General features: G+C 36.0%; 1 protein-coding gene and 1 pseudogene across 1 annotated transcript; one reads left to right on the forward strand and one right to left on the reverse strand.

The window, feature by feature from the left end:
• Positions 1–121: 121 nt before the first annotated feature.
• Positions 122–18392, forward strand: l(3)80Fg (dnaJ homolog subfamily C member 16 l(3)80Fg). Its single transcript, XM_089634663.1, has 13 exons — positions 122–451; positions 747–923; positions 1054–1143; positions 2183–2463; positions 2831–3011; positions 5750–5951; positions 6614–6827; positions 10472–10731; positions 11179–11351; positions 13088–13273; positions 13353–13454; positions 14949–15153; positions 15667–18392. Exons 1-13 carry the CDS (start codon positions 270–272, stop codon positions 15898–15900), a joined length of 2487 nt encoding a protein of 828 aa, XP_089490789.1. The 5' UTR covers positions 122–269; the 3' UTR covers positions 15901–18392.
• Positions 12935–13054, reverse strand: LOC149422049 (U4 spliceosomal RNA; annotated as a pseudogene).
• Positions 18393–18417: the final 25 nt, after the last annotated feature.

An 18417-nucleotide genomic window follows, 5' to 3' on the forward strand; every position in this document is an offset into this window, starting at 1 on the left:
ACGATAATTTCATAGACAACGTAATATTTTTATGAAAATTTGAGCCATGTGAAACAATGCTGTATTGTGAAGTTTGTGAGGGTGTCCTGCGTCTATTTTCGGATCAGTGACTGATAGCAAATCAAAAATTACCCCTGCTTCCTCCATCTGTGAACAATTTCATGGCAATGATCAATATTTTGGAAATTTTATATAAATTGTGAATTTCGAGTCAGTTCGTTTCTCATATTGATAATTCTTAATGAATTCACTCATCTAAAAATTGTAAAATGAGATGGAAATGGGGGAGTCTGAGCCCACTGAGATTGGCAGTGTACTTTATTTTTATATTATGTTTAAGCTCTTTAGTAGCTTTGCAAAATATAGATGACCCTTATAAGATTTTAGGGATAAATCGTCGCGCCAGCCTCCAGGATATAAGGAGAGCGTATAAACAACTAGCGAAGGAATGGTAAGGAAAATAATTCTTAATTTATCATTATGTTGCTCAAAACACGCCAAATGTCAGATCACATTTTTTATAGAAGTATTTTGTTTTAGATAATATAAGCTCTTTTTTGAATAAATGCTTGTTGTGTGTGAACCCCGTCCACTATAAAGAGGCATATTTGCTACTAGGATACTTAAAATCCATTTAAGAATAGAAACATAGTGACGAAGTTATTAAAATAATAATTTGTTAAATTTAATAAGCCATTGGGACGAATTTTGGCAATTTGTAACTCCAATTATATGTGATATTCCAGGCACCCTGATAAGAACGAGAAGCCCAATGCAGAGGATAAGTTCGTTGAGATCAAGCAGGCCTATGAGCTGTTGTCAGACTCTGAACGAAGGAAAGCCTATGACTTGCACGGAATAACATCAGAAGACAGCACTTTATACAAAGAAAGACATGATTATAGTCTGTATGGAAGATTCAGGTATTTAGCTCTGTTTAAATTCTTTATTTTTTGTATGGATCTTTCAAATATTTAGGTTTGTTGTTCCATGTTTCCATCGATTTGTGTAGATCAAAACTATAAGGTACTTATTTAATTACTTTATTTTCAGAAATGATCCCTTTGAGGATCTCTTTGGAGGACGTTTCCACTTCCAAGACCAGGATATTACTTTGTTCCATAAGCTTTCTGTCACAACTCGGTAAGATTCTTCATACAACAGTTTTATAAGAAAATGTATGAATATCACAAAGAGTGCCGCGCAAGCCTGTTATTGTATGTACGTACATACAGTGACATTTATTGCTCTATGAACAAAGGTATCCTATTCATATCGATCAGGTGCATGACAACGCTAGTGAACAAAATCTCAGTTTTCATTATTTTAAGTTGGCGTTGTTATTATTACGTTTATTTTTGTTGGTTTTTCTACTACAATTTGTTTATTTTACTTTCAGCTCTTTTATTCATTGGACATGTATACTACTAATAAATATAGGATACAGACAATGGCTGATGCTGATCATATATGCACATATCTATCAATATAGATATGTTTCTACTAAGCTGATGATTTAAAAATATATTAACTTCCCTGTATAAATATGCGCAATGTCCTTTGTCTTGTTTAGGCCTAGCAGAAAAGAGACAGTTAATATGTTTAAGGTGTTAGAATATTCTTAGAGCGCATTCCTTCATTGTTTATTACGCATCTGAATTCATTCCTGGAGATTATCAAATTCAGATAAACTATTTTAATAATCTTCAGTACTTAAACAACAATGAAATAAAACAATATTCAGCATGCTAAAATGCATTCTATATAACCAACTTCAACACGCTTTGGCTTCGAACTCTGAATTGTGAAATAATCATCAATTGTTTTTATTTTTTATTAAATTGTAAACGAAATTCGCTGTATGTAAGTTATGCATCTATGGGAGTACCGTGATGAATTCAACTAAGGTTGTTAAGACTTATACCAACAGATTGAACTGATTCTTACATTTGTGGTATGAACAAAAAGGGACGTCCTTTTTCAACAATAACACAACGGAGTCTTCCCTTGAACATGCTTTATGCAAACATGTACTTTGTGTAAAATACAACATTTGAGTATGACGTGTGCGTCATTTCACATACTTAGTTCCTGCTTTTGACACGTTTTAGTAGGGCGGTTGGCATTTTTTAAAGCGTAGATTAATTTCTTGTAATAATTTTTACCCATTGTATATTTGTAGCCACTTTGAAAACAAACTGGTGGAAAAGAGCAGTCGCGAAGTGGTGCTCGTCTTGTTCTACTCGGACTGGTGCATGGAGTGCCTGAGGGTGGCCCCCGCGTGGCGCCGCCTGGTGGAAGCGCTGCGCCCCCGTGGGGTCACCCTGGCCACAGTGCACGCGGGCCACGAACCCCTGCTGGCCCGACAGCTGGGGCTCGCGGGCCTGCCTGGGCTCGTGGCACTGGTCAACAGGCGGGCTTATGTCTACAGGGAGACTACTTTGTCCGTGCAAAAAGTTGTCGGTAAGGAATCACAATTTTTTTAATAAATTGCCTTTAATTGGTTAATTAAATCATAAAATTCTCTTGAATATAATTTAGAATCCTTTCAGAAAGTACCACTAATTTCTGAACACCGTTTGGTTAAAGTAAAACATATGCACTTGGACCATTGTATTTCTTTTAAACTTACTTTCATTTTCCTATGAGCCATCTTGGTGCTGCATTTAAAGCCATTTAAAAATATTTTAATAATCGCAGTGCCATCAATTTCTGTCTATTATTAAAAGTCAGGCTTTGTTTATATGATTTGGACAAAGTACACTACATAATGTATGTTTCTCAATATGATCTTTTTTTAATCATTGTTTTTACCAAAATTCCTTTCTAGAATTTATTAAAAGCAAGATGCCTTATAAGCTGGTGAAGACTATAACTGATGACACGGTGGACAATTTCCTGGCGGGCTGGGAGGACAACAAGGTCCGTGGGCTGATCTTTGAAGACAAGCAGTCCGTCAGGCTGCGCTATCTCCTGGCTGCTTATCACTTCAGGGACCGCGTCACCTTCGGGTAAGTCCAATTGTTGTTTACCCATTTTTATATTTATTATATTCGTTTTACGCCCAGTTAAGCTTTTACATGGATTTTAAGAACAGAATATACCAAGTGAGCTATCTAAAATTATACACAAAAAAATTAAAACATGATATAACAGTAAACTGAATATGAAACAATATTAGTAAAACATGTAACAGTAATATCAAATAATATAGAAACTAGAACAATACTACATACAAGAAATATCACTAAAACTACCATAATTTGTAGGATTCAACCAAGTGCTGGTATAGATTGTGCTTAATTGTATAAATGGAGTCAATAAATATATCAATAGTACCCCTAAACTTGTTGCCCAGATCATGCATCCTATTGGTTAGTGAGTTTGTCTGATAGTTGGTTGTGTATGTATTGCAGAAGAATGTTACAGTTTGTCTTGTGTTTCTAGTTGGCACATGATATTTAATAGTTGCAACAATAGCAGGGCTGTCAATTAAGTTGTTAATGACTCTGTGTAGCACAACCAGGTTTGGCATAATTCTCCTGTCAGATCAGACAGCGTTATTAGATGCAATTGATTAATCAATTAATGACATAATTCATGTATTCAATTGTAATTTTGTTCTTAAAATTTACATACCTAAGAAATTTGTGCTGAACTCTTTCTATATTGTTAGAGTGAACTTTATACAAAGGGGACCAAATAGCTGAATTTTATTTTACTTGACTTCTAACCAACGAAATATACAGGGATCTCACACAATCTAAGGACTTAAAATCTGTCATGGAGTCATATTATCCTCTATAAAATAATCTTGCAGTTACAGACAATACGTGGGAGACAATATGCTTGCGCTTTTAAACACCTATACTATAAAGGTAAAAGCATCCTTTTTTGAAAACCAGCGTCATATGTTGGGTGTAAAAGCAAAACACGCTATTGTTTCTCTATCTGTACAGACAGACAGTGCCACAGCGGGGTACAGCTAGGTCACAAAGGTTTTATAATTATTATTTGCTTGTTCACTCACTTGGAGATTAAAAAAATAAATAAAAACTCAAAATTTAAATATCGAAATCTCCAGTATCGCTGGGAACTATTTACATTAACTTCTTCAGAATCACTGTCCAATTCAAAAATGTCGTATCCTCTGGATCTCTTCATATTGATAAACAGTAGTCAAATTCAAGAAAAATATTTTTTAAAAACACCAATGTGCACTTAACAAACGTAGTTTTTCGCATTAAAATTTTGACGAGCCAACCAGAGCACAGCGCACCATCTTCTTTTCAGAGTAGTTTGAAAGATCAAGTAGGTATCGAATATCGTACTCAATGAAGAAAATAATTACACCCCGATCGTGTTTCTAAATAGTAAAAATATGTATGTTTGAAGCGTAAACAGGCATAAAACGAAAAATTCTGTTTATTTCAATCAGTGACGTTTGTCATACCAAAATATTCCAAATTAACTAAAAATGCTGTTTTACCGACAAAGTCAATAATGCTTTTGGAAATAAATTAATGATATTCTATTATTTAGTGACATCTGTATTCCGGAAGATAATCGGTGCAAACAATAATTTACCTCCCTAAAATAATAGGGGAACTCCCGAAAAAACATTTTTATTTTGCCCTAAATGTTGAGTGACATCTGTGTGGATTCTTAGTGTGCAAGATTGAACCCCAAACACTTTTTCTGCTATTACTTCCCGAGTCTATGGGCGGAGCTCAAGCCGCCGCGGTATGGCGTGCGGTATTTGGACGCGAAAGAAACGCAATGCCCGATCGCGGCGGCAGATACGCCGATGAGTTAAGGGTACAGTGGAAAATATCAATATATCTTAGGGCATTATAAGATTTGCAGATACGTCTGAGCAAAAAGTTTTGTGCTTATTTCGATTTGAAACATGGTGTATAAAATAAGATAATCGATCTGGTATTGCGTTCAGGGAAACGAAGAGCAATCCTTTCTTATAGAGTTGGTGATTCAATAAGGCAGTTCACGATCTTATACAGAACAGCACATCAAAAATTTGTAAAGAGTTAATAACACAGGTGATTCAAATTTTTTTTAATATTTTTTTATTTGGTCAATATATGTTTGGTATTGAGGATTCCAAATGACAAAGATCTTACATATGCCATATATAGTATTTCAAGTGTAAAAAGTTTATTGAATGGATATGTGTAGAATGAATCCCTTTTGTTTGTAGGCTTTTTCTAAGATGTGTTCAATATGATCTCTACAGTCAAGTAATACCCCAAGGTCTCTAATTTTTTTTACTCGTCGAAGAGGAACATGGTCCAGGTGGTAAGTATGTAGCATAAGAGAAACGTGATGTAGTGTTATCTGGACAAATGGATTCTAAAGGCAGATGGGCGCATTACAAAGGAACTGCACCAATGCCACATGTCTAAAGCTTGTTGTCCAGTTCTTCAACCACATTGCCCAGAGAGACCCCAGCTCAAATCCATTTACTTTATTAACTAACAAACCATCTCACTGTTTTTCGCAGGGGTAAGCAGAGAGGATGGACTGCTAAATATTTGATTCATTTAATAGTGCCATGTCTTCCTCAGGCGTCTCCGACTTCTTCTATCATTCACATTCAAATTATTTGATTGATTTAAATTTTGATGTTAAATTCAACTGCCAAAAAGCTATTACATTTATTTGTGATTGCTGTTTCAATCATCGCTATAAAATCTATTGTCCTATTCCTGAAAATTGTCATCCCTTGCTGCAGATTTGTGGACCTGACCTCTCCAGAGACTGAGAAGTTGAGGAGTCGCTATGCCGTGCAGTCGGGGCTGGACACGGTGATGCTGTTCCGTGAAGACTGGACGCGCGCGGCCGCCTCGGTCAGCATGGCTGATATCCCCACCACAACCCTGCATCAGGTTATTGCAGATAACCAACTGCTCACGCTGCCACGGCTGTCTTCCCAGGTAATTCTGTTTTATTTTCTTCTCCTTCTTGAGCCAACGTTTTGGACAACCTTGCAGAGTCACCTGGACTATTAAGGCAGATTTGATGAAATGGTGGAAAATGCAAGACTGTCAACTCACCTAACAACGCACAAGAGACTTTGACCGTGAAAATCTCATTTCATATCTGTAGGATTAGCCAAAATATAATTATTTTGCATAATCATTTCTTTTTTTTTGTTATTTGTTTTTGGGGTGTTGCGCTAACTCCTTCTTTAGCCAACGTTTCGGACAGCATTGCAGTGTCCATCATCAGGGCAGATGTGTTATTTAAATAACACTTATATAACTGTCCGAAACGTTGGCTAAAGAAGGAGTTAGCGCAACACGGCATAACACCCAAAAACAAATAACAAAAATACTTTTGGCCGTGAAAATCTTAAATCATATTTAATCATTTCTTGTTGTAAATGCTATAAACACAGAATTGCTGGCATCATTATTACAGCTAAAACCTTTTATTATCAACATTGTTGAACTTGTTTTATGTCTAGACAAATTTACCGTAGATTATTAAAAATTCTTGATTAAGATTTATGACCCCATGACAGATGATAATTTAGTAATTTAAAAACAAAATTCATACATTGTAAACTAATATATGTGATCAAATAAATTTACAGGGCATCCTAGAGACGGTATGCCCAGCGGAGTGGCAGGGCGGGCGCCGCCGGCTGTGCGCTGTGCTGGTGTCGCGCGAGGGCGCTGCGCACGAGGCAGCACGCACTCGCCTGCGACGCTACGCCGGCTCTGCCCCGCTGCCGCAGGACCGCGTACGCTTTGCGCATGTCTACATGGACGTACAGAAGCAGTTTGTGGAGGCTCTCGCATCCACTGGTTAGTTTCTTGTCTTAATAAATACTTGTTTCTTTCTTTCGTTCCTCGTGGAAAATTATTCCCTTCATCTTGACATTTCTGTCCTTTTTTTATATCACCAGATTCGCAATGAGGAAATTGCACAAATTATCAAATTTTGTAACAGCGAAAAATTGACCGCTTTCTACAAATAACCCAGAGGTTGCAAGTATTACATAATAAAAGTAGTGAGGATTTTTTCTGATATTTATATTAAAAGCTCTTTTTTTTCTTTATGTACTGGTTTAAAATATTGAGTTAGTATGTAACTTTAAGGTGAAACGTAAGCGGCAATTTTCATACAAACTGTTTGTTTGCCCCATTCGAAATTTACAGATAATATTTTATTTATTTTAGTACTGAAAAATAATACTAATAATGATTTTTTTGCGCGAACGCAAATTTTACTGTTATATTACTTATAATAACCGAGTAATTACATTAACAAAAGTCATTATTTTTCATCTAATTACTGTAAGTGTTAGTGACACAAGTAGGTAAAAACGCTACTCTAGCCTGTCCGTACACTAGAAGAGATATACTTCTGTGGGAGCAGTTCCGATATATATTTCACAAGAACGTTTGCAACACATTCCTACGGTTCTAAAGTACCTAGTTAGATGCATTTGTAGTAAAAATGTCAAGTTGCATGGAATGGTTTTTTATGCTGATAGAATAATGTTTTCGCTTTTTTATAAATGTTCCAGTATTACTGAGCGCACGGAATATTTGCGACGGAGGCTTACAGTAAAAGGGCTAAATTAACTGTCTTACGATAACAATTACGACTTTAATAATTTAGAACTTTCTTGAATCTGTAAAAATTACTATAGATAGACTTGCCTAGTTATTTTGATGTACTAAACAATAAAATGCATAGATCGAGCTACGTAGGTACCTATATACTCTAGCATAACATTATCTGTCTGCCACTTGCCACGGGTTTGAGATGTTATAAAAAACTATCGAAAAAGTGTAAACAATTGAAGTGACCTACCACAAGACACGGAACAACAATCGATGCAGTTTTCTCTAAATATCTTTCTAATTTTCATTCGAAAACATATGTGTCTAATTTCTCATACCATAGCCCTATTGTCTCGGTCTTAAAATCATCCACAGTAATTACTGATGTATCCGATAATGAAAATAATGAATAAAAATAAAAAATCTATTCTTTACTAGCTGGGGTACCCAGCTTCTAGAACTTTCTCCTTCCACAATTTTCTAAAGCATTTGCAAACCATCCAGAACCTTCTAGACTCACCGCCAAGAAAAGTACATAATTATACATAGGTAGACATACTCCTCCACTCCACTCCATTTGCCAGTTTATTCCCCAAGCAAGTCAAGCAAGCGCGCCTAAAGAAGTTTTACTTCAATAAATAAATAAATATATATACACCACTAATTATATTTAAAATTTACCGACATACTTCGACACCGATGGTTTCTTCGTCAGGATAATTATAACTAAAGGTATTGTTTCATTATATTAAAAATGACACCACAAAGAGAATTTGCAAAGATTGAAGAAGGAAGTTTTACGTTTATAAATAAATAAACAACATAAACACTGATAAAATATGGTTTGATTTTATTTTGTATCTAAATAAAGATAGCATAAAATTGTGCACAAAGTGATTTTTATTATAAAATACTATTCATATCATGTATTTGTAAATTTTATATAGCTACAATAAAAATAAAATAAATGCGGTGTGGTCCCCTTTTTGACTGCTCTAGTATCAACGCACCAAAAGCGATAAGGCCTAGCGGCACGACGAATTTGATTCTCCATCTGGTAATTCTAACCACTTAGTTGGTTTCGGTACATACGCCGCGTACAAATATACGAACAGATATAACTTTTTGACTTACACAAAACATATTAGATGCAAAGAACAAGATAGGTCATGGTTAATAAATAGGTATGTACCTACATCGCTTGTTGTCGTAAAGCCCATTTAACACGACAAGACATTTTGTGTACGAATTTTGTGTTCAAATCAACCACGTCTCGTTCGATAATTCTGGAAGGCCTTTACGTGGACAAGCGCTTTTTTTTAAATTAACTCCACACAGGAGGCCTTGAGGAAAATAATTTCCCTCAGGGCCTATGTCATATTTGAAGATGCTGTGAGGAGGGTTTTTTTTAAGGAGAGTAAGGAGTGAACAAGGGTCTTGAAGAGACCCATGTTGTAGGAAAGAGGAAACATAGAGGCCGGCAAATCGTTCCACAGCCGAGCTGTTGAACTCATGAAAGAGTCGCGAGCGGCGACCCGTTCTCATGTGACAAATGTCAACCGTGTACACATGTTGGGCGCGCGCTTGGCGTGTTGCCCGACTATGCACCGGTGCCGGGGGATCAATGATGCTAGTTCCTCGGAGCATCTTCCATTGAAATACCGGTAAAACAAGAATAGCATTCCTACCCGACGCCTGTGCTCTAAAAATTGCAATCTGTTTGTGAAGACTAGAGAATCTATCAAACGGACATGATTGGGTCTTTGAAACATTAAATTTGACGAGATTATTCTTTCCCCAAGAGAAAACACTCGAGGGAACAACACGGAAGCACTTAAAATTACTAAAAAATATAATAATAATAATAATAGAGCAAGTGAGACTACGGATACATCTCCATGATTTTACGTGGAGGGAAGATATAAAAAAAAAACTATGAGAGGTGGTACATTATTTTGAATGAGAAACAACTTCCGTATAAGAAAAAAATACTGTTGACGATTTTTCTAGATGCGATAGGTACCGATAGGTAAGTCGATATTTTTTTAAACTTTACACGCTGAAAAGGGTTATTCCAAAGTTTAAAAAACTCCATCTTTTTCGTTGAAAAAGTTATAAATCACCAGTAAAAAATATATACGTTATCGGTAACCATGTAAAACGGACTTCTCTCGATTTCCCGAAGTTCGTAGGATTGTATAGAGTGATAATATTCTTATTACGCTATGGATTGTACAATGTACATGGCCATAGTAAGTCGTGCAAGCGGCCTTTAAAAAAAAGGTCCAGTTAAGGCCAGCAACGCGCCATATGCTTTGTTACCTAGCCAGCGCTTTTTATAAAAAATTCAATCTCCCCAAGCGACGATTTAAATTACTGAATTCAACAATATTTTTATCATCCTTCTCTTTTAGACTTGAGCATTTTACCGTAGAAATTTTGAAATGCACGATTTTTTACAAATATCTTTTGGTTTGGTATTAAAATTCTTCCGCGCCAAATGTTTTCTGTTCGTGTTGGTTTTACAATAAAATTGTGTGTTTTTCTGCCGTTCTGTAAAATTATAAAAGTATTGGTACGAAAAATAATTTAAACAGATTAATATATTTTATGTGCATGCGCGAACCAATAACTTACCTCAATATTAAAAAGCATAACGCGTTAAAAGAGTTTTAATTGACAATATTGAAAATAACGCCATCTATCGGTGTAAAGTTTCTAAATATATTTTAAGAATAACCTTAATAATAATAATGACATGGCATGGTAAGTTCACCACATACTAGCACACATGCGTCCTTACAAACAATGTACTTTTATCCAAATAATTTTATCGAGACAATGGTCAACATTTTAAACTCAAACATTTATCTTTCCAGCTGGCGACGCATCCAAAGACCCCGCCTGGGCCGAGCTGCGGATCGTGATAATCTGGCGGCGAGATGAGTCCCGCGTTCGCCACGAGTGGCTCTCAGAGCGCTGGCCCGAAGAGGAGGATGGGGCTGAAGGGGCGGGCGCGGAAGATGGCCGGGCCCTGGGGGGCGAGGGGAGGGTCAACAAGACGCAGAAGCAGCTGGCTGACACGCTCCGGAGATTGCTACGTCCTACGGAGGTGCTGTCTTACGAGACTGTTGTAAAGGTAGAGATAATGAACATATATAATGCAGAATAAGGAAGTCTTGAATAGGGTATTTTCACAGATGTTTTTTTTTATTGTTCAAAAACTTTATGAAAAAAATTACAATTGTTATACCATTTTTTATGTTGACAAGTAAATTTTATATAACAATTTAAAATGTCTCATTTTTGATTTGGTGCCAAAATGACACGTTTGTTCATTTTTGTAGGTGAATGTGGCGTTGTTGGCGTCACGCCGGCCAACGTCATTGACGGCTGTCTTACAGCCAGTAGCGTTTTCCACGTCATAATGACGTTGTAGCTAGTTCGAACCATTTAGGAATGTAGAGTTTTTAGAATGTCAGTTTCATCAGCATTTATCCAATGACTTTTGAACAAAGTAACAAGTATTTAATCTGTACAGGTTTACAAAGACAAAAATATTAAAATTACATTTGATGGTTGCTAGGAGCTGATAGATGAACACACGGCTGGGCTGTGGGGGCGGCTGGTGGAGTCGCTGAGCATGCTGCTGGAGTACGCCGCCGACTCCATGAGGAAGGACACCCTGCTGCCCGTGCTTTCCGTGCTGGCCACCATCCTGCTAATCCTGGCTGCCGGCTACCTCATGGCACACCTCGTGTAAGGATCCATAATTGCATAGCGTGGAAACAACCGATGTACATAGATTCAATTTAACGGTTAATTTTTCATGTTGGAACCAATCAAAATCATTTTACAGCAGGCCTACTCAAAAAATTCAAGTGGAATTCAATAAATTCCGAACATAAGATTCCCATTATCATTTATTATTTATTACTAGCTGTACCCCGCTGCGCGTTGCTGTGACTCAGTTTGTCTGTGGAGATAGAGAAACAATAGCGCGCTTTTACGTCTAACAAATGTGGGCTGTTTTTACCTGTCACAGTTGACATCTATATAATATAAGTTGTATATAAAAACAGGCGTATTCGAATGTAACGTTTTGGCAAAATTTCAAAGCAATCGGTGAAGAACTTTTCGGAGATTTAAGATTTTGAACAAACATTTTTATTTAGATGGATGATAGATAGATGGATGATTAATGAAAGATACTAACATCTGTCTAATATGACTTCATTACTTCAGACCTTGACATTAGACTTGTTTTGGTGATAGATCACAGATGATCATAAGCATAGCTTCCTGTAGTAGTGATGTGGCACACATAACAATTAGACCTGTGACTTATATCTTCGTAACAGTGAAAATATTATGATACTGCCAGATATCAGATATATCGATACGGGATCAAACTGAATGAAATTGACCATTCCTAGAGTGGAAGTGGGAGAGCCAATGCTCCACTGACAAATGCCATGGGCCCTAGCGAAAGAGGCAAACATATTTTATTGTATGCCAAAGAGTGTTTAAGTGGGAAAACCGATGCTTCCTTGCCATGGGTCCTACGAGGGCATAAGAGACAAATATGTTTAATTGCTTATCGAATTATGTTCTGATATTAATATCATTCAGGTTTAACTATCATGATATGTGATATCATGAAATATTTAGTATCGTCGGTATCGCTTTAATATTTGACATCGATAGTCGATATATGGTTGGATTGCTGTATTGTATCATTCCAAGTTCTAACGCTTTTTCTGCACTCTACGATCTGAGACTGAGAGGTATTTTCAATATACTGATTTTATTTTTGACTGGTAGTAATTTAGAGTCTAACGACGGGTTTTTTCGCAGAATTTGAACAATTCATCAAATTTCAATATGAATTTTCAATTACAATTTGAAAGTCCTATTCAAGTTCTGTTATTATACCATTATGGGCCAGTTGTCTCATATAACTTAAATAATAACAGAACTTGAATAGAACTTTCTCACTTCTTGAAAATTAACTTTGAAATTGGATAAATTCTTCAAATTCTGTGAAACGTAAGTAATTACGATAAAAATTTTGGAAAAATAAACAACCTCTGTTTTTGTCAATAATCTATGATAATATACATGAAAAACTGGCCGTTCTGCCAACATTTAATCAAGAGAAAGTGAGAATTTTAAGGATTGGTGCAAATGCTGATCTAGCTTCCTGAAACTTTTAAAGTATTCCCACATAAGAGTTTTTTTCTCAGCTCCTCTGCATACCCTGCAAGAGAATTTCACTGTAAATATCATAATTACAATTACATATTTATAATTTTCTTGTTAATTTCTAAATATTTTACGCCTTATTATAATAGTATTATAAAACTCTTGCTTATTGAACAATATTAAAAAAAGGTTTCAACTAGCAATAATCGCACCTCTGATAAACCTCATTGGTTACGATATCGCCACCTCGCAAAGTTAATGAATTATTTTTATTACTGATGTTTCAACAGTCGCCTTGAAGAAGAATCCATCCAACGCCGCAAGACGGAGAAGCAGTCCAACGGCAGCTCCGACTCCACAAAAGCCTCCCAAAACAACAATAATGGTTCTCCCAGCATTCCGCGCCCCATCGTCACCACACAGTCGGAGCTCAAACTTCACGAGCTCAGGGCTGAGAAGTACAACGGTCTTGTAAGGTATGTAATGTATACACATTGCATCATCACTATAAACTTTGTTGTTTTAAGCCATCATTAAATTATTTATGCTTTTCAGATTATTGAAGCCTGGATGTCGGACAATAGTTCTGCTCATAGATCAGCAATCTCGAGCCCAGCTTCTTGCCATGTTCCACAAGACGGTTTGGCCCTACAGAAAGTGAGTACCACGTTTAAATATGCATTATAAGTATTTAATTACGCTTTTAGATACACCTGAGCGCATTCATATGTGAATGAGTGAGTACCTTAAATATACACTTGTAATGCTCCCTTAACCTTTTAAATGCCAGTAGGTAGAAGTGTAGCTGTGCACAGCAGGCCAAGAATGCGAGTTAACTCGCTCTTGGCACAGAAGCGGTTAATTCGTAACGGGCGAGAAGATTAAATAAATTAAAATATATTATTGTTAAAGCCAACACGTAGACCTTCCCTTAGGGGTTAAATTACTCCGCATCACAATGGCATAGTCTATAAGTCACTTACAAAAATGCTTATTGCCAACTATTCCACCAACCGAAATACTGCAGCGCCACGGAAATGTTTCAAATTATGGAGGGGCGAGTGCACTCTTTCAGAGCACATCTCTGCAACCTCATGGGTAGCTTATGGCGCAGACTATGCCAATCGAAGAATGCCATCATGACTGCCGTTGTTGCCTGAATGGAATCCCCCTTGATAGCACTCTGGAGATGGGTGACAGACATATGAGTCGTGTAATTTCTATACCCGCTATATCAACTTTCATTGATTTGGAGAAAACCGCAAAAAACTGTCACATCTTTAGCGTACATAAGTAATTGCATTACAATTTTTTATATAATGAATTGGAGTAATAAAATTTCGAAAAGCATTTATTTTTCTATATATGTCTAGCGATAATTAAGTAATTTCGATAAATAAAATGAATAAAGCGTATTTTGATACTCACTTCGTGATTTTGAAAGTCAACTGAGCCGACATGGCGGGTTTAGAAACTCACGCGTAGATCATTTTGACACACGAGCGTGGCGTCAGAGCGGCGGCCATATTGTATTTTGGCAAAATAACTGCTTGTGATTGGTTGAATCCGATATAGCGGGTTTTGATAGTAACTTTCTGTATGATATAGCGGATTTGGTTTCTCACTCGCAGTTTTAACATGGTTTTTGGTCGTGATAAGGAGGGTTTTGAAACTCAATTTTAGGCTCCCCTTGTTGCTCGCAAAAATGTGAACAAGATGTCATACTCAGATCATTTTGTCAAAAAATCGGATATAGCGGGTATAGAAATTATAGGATTCATATATCCTCCATAAACGGCTGTTTGCTTACATTTTTGTAAATATTGTTTTTTTCTTTTTCCTTTCGAAATATGCAATGTATTTAATTGCACTGCACTACCCTTACATATATTCTGGAATAAACTATTGTTATTAATAAACATTTAAAAGTTTACCTTTGGCAAATTTTTTTTACTGGTTGTCATTTGTTAAAAAATTCTGAATGATTTTTAAAGCCTGTCTGAGCGTGGTGTGAAGCGTACATGTACTTATGTGCTTGTAGTAAATAATGAAGCTTTAAAAAGTATGAACTGTACAAGGCTTAAACTTTATGCAAATAGGATTCATTTTACTCCGTGTATTAATTATATTGAAAAATATGTATGTTTCTAGAAACAAAACTCTTCAGTTCTCCCACCTGGATGTGGATCGCCATGTCAACTGGTACCGACACCTGCTGCAGCTGTCCCTGCCGGAGCCGCGGGAGCTCCGCATCAACCCGCGCAACTGCGTGGGCACTGTGCTGGCGCTCAACGGACACCGCAAGTACTACTGCATGTTCCATGCCAAGCACCCGGAGACCACCAAAGGCACCAAGGTAATGCTACTCAACTATCTATATGTTTTGCCAACATACTGTTTTAATGTAATACTGTACTGGGATAGGCAGAGATGTGAGAGAATATGGGAAACTCTTTGTTTAATTTGGTGTATAAATATTTTTTTTGCAGTATTAATCACGACAATTCCTAAAAATTAGGAGTGTTAGAGCAAAAATGTTATTTAGGTATGTAATTAGAGGATGGCGAAGACATTATCTAATATTGAGCATATTTATATTCTTATAAATTTATTATCTGATTAGTTTATGATAATATGTATCTGTATTATAGCGGTTTTTAAAAAAATAGACATTTCAAAAATTGCTCATCAATAAATTTACCGAAAGACCTTTGTATCATATGGTCGATCTTAAGGCTGGGTATAGACAGACTGCTTCAAGCAGTCGATATTGACCGCTTTAAGTGGTGACAGTTCTCGTAGAAAAAACATATTGGAAATACACTGAATTCCGTGAGTCAAGTTGTTGTCAAGGTGTTGTTTGTTGCAGAGAATGGCACGCATGACCCGGCGGCTGGGCGGGGGCGGGGGCGACAAGGCAGACCCCGAAGCCGGCGCCTTCATGGGCTTCCACAGCTCCGAATCCTCGGACAGCGAGGGCGGCGGCCTGCCACTGCTGCAGGGCTCGCTGCTGGACGGCCTGGACAACTGGCTGGACCGCCTCTTCGAGGGCACCACTCACCGCTACTACATCAACTACTGGCCCGACTTCACCACCAAGTAGTGCAAACAAACAACACCACCAATGTTATGTCGGCATTTGCTGAAACTCTTCATCAGCTGTTGTTGTCAATATCCACTGTAAAAATGTCAGCCATAAACTTTTTGCTTGGGAAAATTTGAAAAATGTCACAACACATCACTATGGGAGTTTTGTTGGTTTTTACAACATTTACAGAATTTAGACGCTGAAACCCAATGAGAATAATATTTTCTGCCTAGCACACTATTTTAACAAAATTTTGCAGGGTTACATGAAAATATGATTGTTTTTACCAATTTTTTAAAAGTAGTCTTGCAAGCAGGTAGAATAGTGCTTTATTGGTAGGCCAATTTCTATGATCTTCAGTGCCAAACAATACAGTGCATGATCGATTATTGTGACAGTTAAAGTAAATTATATCTTGCTGTTGGCATCAGAAGAGTTGAGGTAAACCTTGGGACCAAATGTTCAAGAATGTAAATGAACCTGAGGGTTTTGTGAAATGCCGACATTCATTTAATACTATGTACTTTGTTATATGTAATGCAGTAAGGTACACCAAGTACAAATACTTATTGACGATCATAGTGATATCAATTATCTGGGATAATTATTTCATAATATTTTAACAGTTCTGTTAAACATTTCTTCCAAATTTGACTACGTATCTTGTTACCAATTCTTAAATATAAGACATAGGTACATCATTCTTACATTTATAGTAAACGACTTTTCACTTTTTATAAAGCGAATGTCAGTTGCAAGTTTAAACAAATATTCCATAGCCAAATTAACTGAAGGTATCAAATAACTACAACCTACAAAAGCAACAATGTTGTTTACTCAAGGTTGCTGTAGAAAATTGATCATTTGTAATTATTACCAGGGCCGGCCCTATGCGGATGCTGAATTGCCAATGCGCTGATAATACCACACCTGGTGCTACATGAAAACACAAATCATTAAAATATTATTAATTAGTGATCTTGTAGTGATAAAATTTTACTTGCACCAGGCACCGTTTGGCTCAGAACCGGCCCTGATTATTATATACGTTATTCAAAGCGGTAGGTAACACTCGACTAGTTAATCTCGAGTACTACAGATTGTGAAATATCGCCCGGTCGAACAAACAGTTTTATTTAAGACCATAAAATGTAATCACTTATTTTAATTTAATAATAATAAAATCTAGAGAATTTATACTCTCATTCACTTATAAACACTGCTAGGCTGATTCTCTTATTGAACCTTATTTTAAAATTGATTTTATTTGCTTGCAGTTATAAATAGCTCGTCTCTTTGCACTTAAAAGTAGACATGAATTCACATTAAAAATAAATCTTGCACACCACAAAGTAAAGTTTAATATCACTGGGTGGATGGATATCTGTAAAATAATTATGAATGAGATTTTATTGTTTCCAATGCGACTTGTGTCAGTTTTATAATACATATGTATATGTTAAAGTATTGCAATTAATTTGCACATCAAATTGAACATTTTCACAGCTTACTTGTAATGTTATACGAGTGATTGACATATGTTAAAATATTTGTTGTTTATGTTGTTTTGTAACAAATGATTTGGTCTAAAATAATATAAACACAATCATATTTCGTAAGATTTTGTACGTCACACAAATACACTAGACTCGATCGAGTCTGAGAAAGAAAATTGTAATGTTTCAATTTGTTTGCATTATGTTTTGTATTTAAAAAGTTTTTCGGTGTCATTTTTCTTCCCACCGCCCTGAATTATCGAAGTTTTGTTTAATTTGTACTTTCAACAATGTAGATGTGTAGAAAGCACTTTATACATTTACAGTTTTCCAAATTTATAAACTATAAATAGTTAATATTTAAAATTAACCAACTCTACGACATGTAGCGCTTATAGAACTTGCCATAATTAGTTAATCTAGAATAATAGAGTATGTAATTTGGCGATAAATTGAATATTACTTAAATTAAGAACAATGTAGCTTTAAATACTCCCCTTTTTTAGGTAAGTCACTCGCTGGAATCTGTTTATTTATTACTCCCTATTTAAACCACAATAAGATTAATGGAACATTATGATTAAATACCAAAAATTAGTCCTAAGTAAACCCAATGCACGTTGCCCTCCTAATTACATATTTGATTCTGATTAATTTATTCGATTGCCTTTCCCAGGCAAACAGATCTTAATCAATTTGAAAATCATATTAAAAGAAATAACATTGGACGATTTGACAGGAAAAAAATCAATACAGAAATGTATTGCAATAAACGTTTCTTTAATAATGAATAGGAAAACTCCTCCATGGGAGGGCCAACTATATAAGCCTGCAGTGCTGATTATTCTAGTCTTAAATTATTATTGTTGACTGTCGTTATGTATTTATTACGTTTGTGACAAACTCACATGTTATTCATGTAACTATTATTTATTTATATACTTTTACGATATAATCTTACTTTGTTTCACACAATTATGACATGTAAGAAACTTAATAAAATATACACATTAAACCAAACAACCTTCTTATATAC

Source organism: Hesperophylax consimilis, chromosome 8 (assembly GCF_061612785.1).
Source record: "Hesperophylax consimilis isolate HC1 chromosome 8, BYU_Hcon_1.0, whole genome shotgun sequence".
Lineage (NCBI taxonomy): Eukaryota > Metazoa > Arthropoda > Insecta > Trichoptera > Limnephilidae > Hesperophylax > Hesperophylax consimilis.